Genomic DNA, 11,132 nt, shown 5'->3' with positions numbered 1-11,132 from the left:
AAAATCTTGAAATGTTCTGTGATTCCCTTTCATGGGTTTTTATTGATCATTTCTCCACTTAAACACTTCCAACTTCTTAATAAATCTAAAAATATTTGAAAGTGTTTTGAATGAGATGACTTTTTTGCCATATGGAGGAAATTTAAAAATATATTTTTGTCATTTATTAATAAAACAATCATATTGATACTTTTGGAGAAAAATACACTGCTTTATTTTTTCCCCTTAATTCAATTCCTTTAAACCTTTATTTAAATAGATGACTGTAACAAATAGACAGTAATAATTAGTCATCGTCAGATGTATAATCGGGGGGTTTTGCACCCCATTTTACCATCGGAGCCCCAAAGATGTTGTGCACATGCGCCGTGAGTGGTCTACCGGAGCGCCAGAGGTAGGGAAGGCAGTCCTAATGGCGGAGAATGTGCGGTCCCCCTTCGACTACCGGGAGCCCCCGACTCTCGACAGCGACGGGGATGGAAGCAAACCTCCGCCACCGCCTCGAGGGTGAGTGGACCCATCAGAACCGAGCCGCATTTTTATGTATATATTTATTTAAAGGATAATTGTTATGTGATGATATGGTGCGCGTCTGTTTAGTTACCGTTCAAGGCTCTGGTCGCGTCCGTGATTTCGGGTTTATTGCTGCAGAAATGGGGCTAATTTTGTGCGTTTGTTGGTTGCAGCTGCGACAGCCTGAAGGATTCTGTCCTCCAGTCGTTTCTCTGGGTTATTATCGAACGAAGAGCCTTTTAATTGTTGTTGTTTTGACGGAGCACAACTCTGCTAGCTACTAGCTAGCTAGCCGCGCTTTAGCATCAAAGCTAGCTCCAGTCACCAGCTTTACACCTAGAAAGACTGTCGTTTCTTCAAAAATAAGAGCTTTAAGTCATGTATGTCGCACCATTTTTCAATAAAGTTTTTTTTAATTCATGTATTTTATATCGTAGTTTTTCCTTGCTGCTCAGCCACAGCAGAACAGGACGAGTTCGATGTTGAGTAAACAAAGTTCCTGCCCATATTATTACCTCATTCCATCCTTTAACAGTAGACTGACAGAAGAAGAGCTGGATATCGGTGGTTTCTGTGTCCTGAGGGGGTTTAATGAGGGCTGGAGGGGAGAACCCTCATAGCAAAGCCTTCCCTCCTTCAGAGTGTTTGTAGAAGATGAGTGTTGATCACAGACCTGCTGTTTCCTGACCATCAATCTAACATGAGACTGATTTACCCCCCAGTGGGTTACAGGAAGAAGATCAATGGTACCGTCCAGATCCAGTTTCTCTCAGCAGTCAAAGCTAATCATCGTGATAGGATAATATCAATAGTGCAATGTAGGGCTATGGTTTTATTAATGATCGATTCATTTCAGTGATCTTCATTTAATAAGTGCCTGAATCCTGTTATTGTTTATTTAATTGAAAACTACCTTTTTTCAGCTTTAATTGAACAAAATCATGATCCTCTTCAAAACTGACATGTTCTTGTGGCATTTTTCTGATCATGGAGGACACAGACTCGCAATAAGCTCTAAATTTTGTTCACTTGTAGACAAATAGATCCTTGTACGTCTTTGTTTTCTGGCTAAAAACTACGGCTGGAAACCTCTGATATTACTCGACGTTTTTGTTACACCACTAGTGTTAGGTTGATGTTGTCTGAGGGGCTGTGAGCTAGCAGGAGAGAGTGTAAATGAAGGGATCATGGGAAATAAGTGGAGGCTTACTTCAGCATGCAGCATCCTACCTACAACCTTGAGGTGAATTTCTGATGGACTCCTGCTGCTCTGCAGAAACTATGTCCTAAAAAATGCTTCTAAAAAAGCGACGAAAACACAATTAAAAGACCACTGGAAACACTTTTACCATAGATCAAGATGATCAGATCATTTAAGCAGATATTTTAAAGTACTTTTTTATTATAGATAATTAAAAAAATTACAGACCATCAAAATAAAAAAAAAGTAGGGCTGGGAATCGATTACAAAAATTAATAATTAATTGTAGACCTGGGAAAAAAATGAATCGTGATTTTTTTTTTTTTTGTTACAGTATTTGCTGACCACTTATCTGTGGATATCACAAATGAAATTTACACACAAAACTGTACATTTAGCACATATATTTCTAATTAGGGTTGTCAATTGTTTAAAAAACATATCACGTTAATCACACTCTTGTGTTGTGATTAATCACAATCTTTTACTAGGTAAATTAGAGGACAATATGCACATCATGATGTTGATATGAATAGACAAAGCTGGGGTCTCACTTTTTTGCATGGTTGAGCCCTCATTGTTTTTTACTTTCCAAACGCTTTTTTTGCGATAAACAAATCTCTTGTTTTAACAGTCGTGTGTGTGGGAGAAAGAGGAAGGGGACGCCCGTGAAGGTGTGCGACCGCGCCTACGTGACGGAGGATGAGGAGGAGGAGAGCATGTCGGAGCACAGCTACAGTCCTGGTACGTCTGTGTCTTCTACTGATGCTGTGGTGCTACATCTTTAAACTGGTGTCTGAGGAAGTCCCTCATATTTTACTTTCATCAAGGCGATGGACAGTACCCAGAGGGTGCAGAAGATCGCCTTCCCCCACCTGACAGCCCCTACTATCTCCCTGATCCCACTCAGCTCTGGTGAGCAGAACCTTCTGCAGTTTGGATATTAATAAATCCCACAAAAAATCTAAACAAATAATAGATAAATATGTCAGAAAAATGACAAAAAATTGACTTTGGGATTTATTTGTGGGTGTAGTGTTTGTACTTACTCCCCCATCAGTTTTAGAATAGTTTATAAATAAGAAGCTCATTCTATTGGAGGGATGTAAGTTATTTAATAAAGCATATTAGCCGTGAATTGAAGTAAATTTGTGCTTAGTGGAAATAAAATCAGACTCAAAAATCAATACCTGTAGGTTGCATTATTCTAAAGTCAGTAGTCAGTGGCTAATAGAATTCAAACAGTTGCACTTGTAACTTCAGGAGAGATGCTGATCGTGTCTGTTTGTGCTTTTCAGCGTGCCAGAGCTGGGGGACGAGGGGGCGAGCAGCGTCCGAGGACCCGTGCTTTTCCACCCGCCTCCCAACTGCCGGATACGAGAAGTCCACTGCGGGACTCAGGTCCGCCTGATCGTCATAGCGATCCGAGACATCGCAAAAGGCGAGGAGATCACGGTGGACTACAGCCTCACGGAATGGGGGGAGAACGCATTGGTGAGATTTAATTTGATTTAAAAATATAGCCATAGCCAACAATTTTGATCAAATTCTCTTAATTATTATTATTTTTTTTTTGTTTGTTTTGTTTTGTTTTGGCATGAAATTATATTCAAATGTGGCTTTGATGTGAAGTACTGATGAAATGAAGAGTGCTTCAATAGGAAAAAACTAGCGTTATTTTTTTGGGGCTTTTATTTATGAATCCTGTAGCTCAGGGGTGTCAAACTCAATCGCATGAGGGGCCAAGATCCAAAACACATCTTAGGTCGCGGGCCGAACAGGATAAACATTTATTGAACACTCTAAAACTAATTTTTAAAACTTCAAAACCATAACTTTTTAACATAATTATCTACTAGATATATAGCATTACCTTCGATATAGCTAGTGTGAATGCTGTAAGCTGAATTTGGATGCTAGAGCTGATAGCTGAAGATGCTGAAATTGATAGCTAAAAACACTGAAGTTAATAGCAGAAAACGCTGAAGATGATAGCCAGATAAAATATTAGGTAAATGCCCATTTAGCCTAAAAAACTAAAAAAAAAAAAGAAATGAAGGTTAGCCAAAACAGCTAGCATGTAGCTGAAAAAATAGCTAAACTTCAAGTAGCCTAAAAAACTGAAAAAGTCAAAATTAGCCAAAACAGCTAGTATGTTGCTGAAATATTAACTAAACTTGGAAACAGCTTAAAAAGCAAAACAAAAGAAATAACCAAATTAGCAAAATCAGCTAGCATGAAGCTGAAACATTAGCTAAACTCCAAAATAGCCTAAAAAATCTTGCAGAATGCCCATTTAAAAAATGTAAAACCGTAACTTTTTAACATAATTATGAATAATAAAAAGGAAATATTATTAAATCAACTAAAATCTTAAATAACTCTCAATATTTTACTCTCCATAAATTAAATATTTTATTGAATTTATACAAGTAAAAATAAGCACAAGATAACATCGGGTCGTTAATAACGATAAAATAAAATGATCTGGAGGACCAGACATGATTGCCCGGAGGACCGGGTCCGGCCCCCGGGCCTTGACTTTGAAACAGCTTGATCTGATTTTGTTTTATTTTGAAACATTTCTGCAAACAGGAAGACGAGGCTGGCCCCCACCCGCTTTCCCTCTCTGTGTCGGATTACCTCACCCCTTCCTGGTCGTTGTCCCCCTCATCCTCCCCGCTGACCCACTCGGAGCCCAGCGACTCGGACCGCGAAGAAGACGAAGAGGAGGAGGACGATGATGATGATGACGACGACGATGAGGAGGAGGACATGGAGGAGATGCGGGGGCGCATACTTCGCCGCCGGAAGAAACGCAAGATCCCCACAGCACTGAACTCCAAAAAGAAGAGCGGGCACTCGGCCGCCAGGGGGCCGGGGCGCCCCTGCTCCTCCTTTACTCACCCGGCATCTGTGGCGCCCCCTGCTGGATCCCAGCCCCCCCTCAACAGCCTCACGCCCCCCACCACGAATATCAACAACAACATCAGCATAAACATCGGCAGCTCCGGTGGAGCGGCGGTGAGCCGGCGGCAGCACTGCCCGTACTGCGGGCGCCACTTTCGCTCTCTAGCACGACATCTAGAGAAGTACCACGCCAACCAGCCAGAGGTCCGGACCGCCATGGAGCTGGCACACCTCCACTCGCACAGCTCCTCCGCAAACGGCGGCGGCCCCCTCTCATTATCGTCCCACAGCCACTCCTTCGCCGTGCCGCAGCCGTCGCCCTCCAACTCCGCCCCTCCCTCCTTGTTCCAGAGGGAGCGGGAGTCGCCGGCTGCCCGCTTGGGCACTGGGAACGTTTCCTTCTCCCTGTCGCTTTCCCCGCCCTCCTCAACTCACCCCGCCGCTCCGAAAAAAAGCTGTAGCTTAGGTCCGCCTGCTGCCAAACTCTCCACGCCCTCTATGGCGTCCCGAGTCAAGAGCCCATCCCCTCCTCCTCCTCCTCCCGCATCGACGCCACGAAGAGGTCGGAGGTTGAAGAGGGAGAACGAGGAGCAGCTGCAGCACGTGGATGTGGACAGTAGAAACCAAGAAGAGCTGCGCCCGCCTCCCACGCCGGAACCAGACGTGGATCCAGATGAAGATCTGGAGTTGAGCGGTGAAGGGGAAGACGATGCACCAGAGAAGAACGGAGAACTCGTGAGGTTCGTCAGATCTATTTGTGAAGTAGGGCTGCCACGATTAGTTACCGACTAATCGACTATTAAATAGTCGACGACTAATTTAATAGTCGATTAGTCGTTACTCTTTATCATATGGAGTCAGATTGTAGTCAAGTTGTAAACGTCCAGCTCCAAAAAATGAACTTTTTTCATTATTTGAGTCAGTGAGACCAAAACTTTCTTTTGTAAAAAATAGTTCCTAGTTTCAGATGCCTCATTAGAGAGATCAGGAATACACCATCCATCAAACTCATTTTGACAGGTGACCTTTGACCCTATAGACCCTGTATATATACATTTTATATTAAGTTGTCACGTCATCTTGAGGAGCGGAGCACCTGTCAAAATTAGTTTGATGGATGGTGTAGGGTCAAAGGTCACCTGTCAGAATGAGTTTGATGGATGGTGCAGGGTCAAAGGTCACCTGTCAGAATGAGTTTGATAGATGGTGTAGGGTCAAAGGTCACCTGTCAGAATGAGTTTGATAGTTTGTGCAGGGTCAAAGGTCACCCGTAAGAATGAGTTTGATAGATGGTGCAGGGTCAAAGGTCACCCGTCAGACTGAGTTTGATGGCTGGTGTAGGGTCAAAGGTCACCTGTCAGAATGAGTTTGATGGAAAGTATATTCCTTATCTCTCTCTCTCATTGTTTTATTCCCAGAAACGAATGAAGAACAGAGGCTGCACGATTCATTAAAAGTTTAATTAACTATCATATCAATTGTTTTTATTTGTAGTTAGTCTAAAGCTAATGATGTTTAAGATACGTGTTTTACATCTACTTTGCGCATGACCCGTTTAATCGACTAATCGGAAAAAATAATTGATGATTAGTCAACTATCAGAATAATTGTGGCAGCACTCTTCTGAAGGTCACGTTTTTTCTTTGAAACTGATTGCTTTCCCTGTTTATGTGTTTCAGCTCTCAAAGGCAGCATGTGAGTCCTCTCCTGTCGTCTCTGTCCTGTTTGGTGATTCACCTCCGTCACCAGCAGCACTCCTCTTTCCTCTCCCTGACCCGTTCTCCTCACTCCGCTGAGGCGTGGCGCCTGCTCTGCCACGCCAGCCTGTCCCTGCTCATCCTCTACAACCGACATCGGGAGTGTGAGGTGGCCAAGCTCTCTATCCAGGACTACCGGAACCGGATCACCCCTCAGTCCAGCGCCGGCTCCGCCTCCAGCATGGAGGCCTTCCTGTCGCCCTTTGAGCGTCACGTCCTGTGTCACCTCCCTCGAGCGGGCGTCTTAGGCAAGCGCGGTCGTGTCCAGCCTCTCATTCTCCCCCCACACTGTGAATCCTGCATAGAACTCCTGCTGCGGACCAGCCCCAACGTCGGCGTGGACCCCGAAAGCCCCTATGTCTTCTCTCGGCCCTACCACTCCCCCGCCACCCCGCTCCGAGGCACTGACCTGCTGAGGAACCTGGCTCGGGCCAGCGGCGCCAAGAACCCCGGAGTGATAACGGGAACGCGGGTGCGGCGGCAGGTCGCCATCCTCACCCAGCTGCTGCTGCTGGAGGAGGGCGACAGCCAGAGCGGTGCCGTCAAACGCCTGGAGGACTTCCTGGAACGGGAGTATCACGTGACGCAAAGCTGCTCGGCCATCACGCGGGACCCGGCGCTGATGGGCCGAGTGGGTCGCGTGGTTCTGTACGGAGAGCGGGAGGGGGTGCTGTTCAGGGGCATGAGCTTGCAGGACATCTGCCTGGAGTTGGACGGTAAGAAATCCAATCAAATCCAATCAAGACTACAACTGATTACAAATGGTGTTCTTAGCATGTTCTGAAGGCATTATTTTCTGATGATGGAGGATATGTATTATGAAAATTCAAGATGGAAAAATGACCTGCCTGTTTTCCCATGTCAGACTGAGTGTGTCTGCGGCATTAACCTCTAAATCTCTGAATTGATTCTACAGTCATGTCGGGCAACTCGGCTGATTCCTTTTCAGAAGATTCTGAAGGAGAGGAGGACAAAGAGGAAGTCAAAGTAAAAACCGAAGTTCTGGAGAAGAAGAAAGGACCCGGACGACCCCCACGCAAGAAGAAACCTCCCAATCCTCCACCTACGGCCACCCCCCCCGTAGCTAACGCCAACAAGAGGAGAAGCACGCCGCCCAAATCAGGTAAAAGTTCGTTCAGATCTTCACGTGTTGATTTTGGTTCAGTCCTTTGCCTTCAGCTGCTCTTGTTTTTGGAATCTCACCACAGGAAAGCGCGGGGTGCTGAAGCGTCCGTGGTCGGAGGCGGAGCGCGTGGCGGTGGAGACTCACCTAAAGAGAAACCTCCTGGAGCTGCGCGTCCCCGCCAAAGCCGACTGTGAACGCTGTTTGGAACTGTGCCCCCTGCTGGTGAGCAACCAAAGGGACTGGAGAGCCATCAAGTTTTATGTGCACAACCGCATCCAACTGCTGAAGAAGCAGGGGCGGAGAGAGAGCGCCGCCGCCGCCGCCGTCAACTAGAACACAGACACGCCGCAATGTGTAAACCACCAGCAGTCCAGGGAAGAGGAGGAAAACTGGTTACAAGTATGAAGACTTTGGTGTGTCCGTCGGTGAGTGGAAAAGACTGAAGAAGACTTGTCCACATGAAGCAATCCCTACCAGAGAGTACGGTTTGTTTGACTACTGTGATTATTTTATTTCTAGTTTTTTAAGAGAAGGAAGAGGAAGGCTGCAGTGCAGCTCTGGAATCTTGTGTCAGGAATTAAATTAACCAGAACCATTGACTGTATATGACAACTGGAGCAAGCCATTCAGAATGCGGGTTCTAGCATATGGTATTCACTTCACGCTGGACTCACAGTTGGAAGAGGCTTAAATCTCATTAATCTTTTTCTTACACAGCTCTTTTCTGATATATGGAAGACTTGGTTCATAGAATTCCAGCCAATTATTCATTTCTCCTTAATAATCCTTTTTCAAACAGTTGGCACTTCTATGAATTAAAAAGGACGCTACCCATACATCACTACCAATTCTGAGTTCTTGATTGGTCGAAATTCAGCCTGGTTTGATTTTCAGCTAGGGATGGGGAGATATCTCTGCCGTTATCGGCCGATATTAGTATAATTCGAGTTAATCCACAGATATTGTTTTCAGATGCACTTTATTTTTGACATGGATACTTGTTCCTGATAGATTCTTGGCACTTGGAAGCTTCTGTTTACAGTCAGTAATTGTTCTGATGAATATTTTATATTTGATAAGGACACATATCGTTCCTAATAGATCCCTGGAAATGGAAAGCTTAAGATTTACAGTTACGTCAAATAGTCATCAAGTGGTCTGAAAGTTTTCAGATACATTTTCACATGTTTTAAGTTCCTATGAGATCCTTTGTTGTATGTTAAAAAGGTCAAGTATATAGTTAAAAAAAAGTTGGTATTTCTTATAAAGAAACGATAAGGAAATCTAAACATTGTAGACACTTAAACATCGACTATCAGGACAATTTCAGGGGAAATATCGGTTATCGGTACCTGCCAGAAGAAATGATATCCCCCATCCCCACTTTCAATAAGGGTAAGATGGCGGCCAAAAATGGACTTAAATACTTGTGAGCGCGCATGAACGTAACAGTTTTGAACGCGGAAGCCCGGAATGGAAGTGGCGCTTGAACGTAGCATAAGTGGGACAGCCTCTACAGCGAATGGTTAACTTCCATCTCCAACAAAATAGTCAATTCAGTCGACGTTTTTTACAATACAGATGCCGCCATGTTAGAACCAGACATCCTTTTTAAGCAGTGATTGGTTCAAGTGGAGGCACAGTTTCTATGACAACCACCCTCGCCAATCAGGAGTGAGCTTGTTGGAAGACCATTCAACCACTTGAAAGCAGAATCTGTTCGTCAAAGACCGTGAGACCGTATACTTTTTGAAGAAAAATATTTTTAAAAAATGAAGCAGAACGAAAATGTTTATTCTGACAAATAGAGTATTTTTCAATAAAAGTCTAGCTTCTTGGAGCCAGCAAGTACTTCCTGTTTGGAATTCCAAGGGGGCGGAGTCACTCGGTCCAGTTCTCATATACAGTCAACAGCCACAACAAAAACATCTGCAAAATCAACCATGGATGCCAATTCAACACTAGCATTTACTTCAAGAAGCTTAAACTATGACAGTTGCATTCTGGGAAGTGCTAACAAGCTCTTCTTTCCATTTCCCAGCTTATCCTAATAATAAAACCTGCTTTGTTTGAGTGCAGAACATCAACATGGTGTTCCAGCTCAGAACCACGCGAGTACACTCTACCAACCATTTTTCTGTGAATTCCGACAGTGAAGGCCCTTTTTTTAATTTTTCTACGATGATGTTTACCTGTAGCTGTTTGGAGGACGGCCCTGTGGAACTGCTAAAGGCTGCAGCCCAAAGCCGACTGTGAGAGAACGGAGAGAAAGGCTCACATGAACCTGTACAGCTCTGCTTCCCGCTGACTTTCTGCTCCCAGCTGAGTGTGTTTTAAAGTATCCAGTCATGATGCACCTGTCAAGTGTTTCTCGCATACCTCTGTATCATGATCATAGATTAGTGTTCAGGCACGGCTACTTGAATTTCCTTCTACCATGAATTTGTTTTGTTTGGAAAATATTGTATTTCTGAATCAACATATGGTATTATTGACTATAAATACCTATCAAAGTATGCAGTAGTGATTTCAGAGTCAGTAATGTGTCATGATGTACATATTGTTAATACTACTTGTACTTATTAAAGTGTATGACATTTGGTTGTGTTTTTATAAACTGGACTTTAAGGTGAATTTTACTCTAAAGACAAAAGAAGAAATATTTAAAACAGATGTTTGCTTTCTTTATTTTCTAATAAAACTGAAAACAAAAATTTAAATGTAGACATTACAGTCGTCTGTAAAGAACGTGAAGAATTTTTTTGGACCTTTTACGTTAGTTTTCAATAGGAGTAAAACAATAATTAAAATTAAAGACAACTTTTTTTAAAATTTGTTGCAGCAAAATAAAAGTTTTTCTAAATGAAATACTTCAACATTCTATTGATAATTAAGAGCCAGTTTTATTTAAATTACTAGTTCTGCTAAGTTAAATTAATGAAATTCACTATTTAACAGTCGGATAATAAAACAGTTCGGCTAAAAGGTTTAACAGTAATGATGAAATAATGATATTTTGACTTTCTGGTGGTCTTATAGTAAATATAATGTTGACTTATTTTCTATAATACAGGAAAAAATTTCAAAAATGCATCCAACTTTAGCTAATATACACCCGTTTAGGCAATGAAATCATAAACTACTCACAGTAAGTTATAAATGTTGTTATTTACATGAGTGCTTTTCCTATTTGTTCTGAATTTTAATGAAATATGTAAAAGTTCCTACTATTTTTATTAATAATGAATGAGAAGAAACATTTTCATCAGTTTGATATTTATTACCTCACATATTAAACCACAAGCATGAACCTTAGGAACATCTAAACCAGAGGTCTTCAACCTGTGGCTCTTTTATCACTTTATTGTGGTTCTTTAGCTTTAATGAAAATGCTAATTAAATACATAATAGATTAGTTATTTAAGTTTTGTCATTTCTGCTTATATTTTTAACAGGTCAAATAAATAAGCAATAAAAGTTTAATTTACTGTTGGAAATTTTCCAGAAATATTCTTTAAATTTGTGTTTTAATGTATAATTACTCAAATAAAAGACTCCAAACGCTGTTTTATTTTGGTAAATTACACTAAAGTGGTTAAAGTTTTGAGCAAATTCAGTTTATAAT

General features: G+C 42.4%; 1 protein-coding gene across 1 annotated transcript; it reads left to right on the top strand.

Moving 5' to 3' along the window:
- Positions 1–319: 319 nt before the first annotated feature.
- LOC112156174 lies at positions 320–10,108 on the top strand. Its single transcript, XM_024288364.2, has 8 exons — positions 320–507; positions 2,349–2,458; positions 2,545–2,629; positions 3,013–3,208; positions 4,310–5,364; positions 6,304–7,097; positions 7,298–7,504; positions 7,590–10,108. Exons 1-8 carry the CDS (start codon positions 362–364, stop codon positions 7,838–7,840), a joined length of 2,844 nt encoding a protein of 947 aa, XP_024144132.1. The 5' UTR covers positions 320–361; the 3' UTR covers positions 7,841–10,108.
- The last annotated feature ends 1,024 nt before the right edge of the window (positions 10,109–11,132 follow it).

The sequence above is a fragment of the Oryzias melastigma genome, linkage group LG18 (genome assembly GCF_002922805.2).
Source record: "Oryzias melastigma strain HK-1 linkage group LG18, ASM292280v2, whole genome shotgun sequence".
Taxonomy (NCBI): Eukaryota; Metazoa; Chordata; class Actinopteri; order Beloniformes; family Adrianichthyidae; genus Oryzias; species Oryzias melastigma.
The sequence above is the reverse complement of the archived record's forward strand: the minus strand, read 5'-3'. Positions and strand labels throughout refer to the sequence as shown.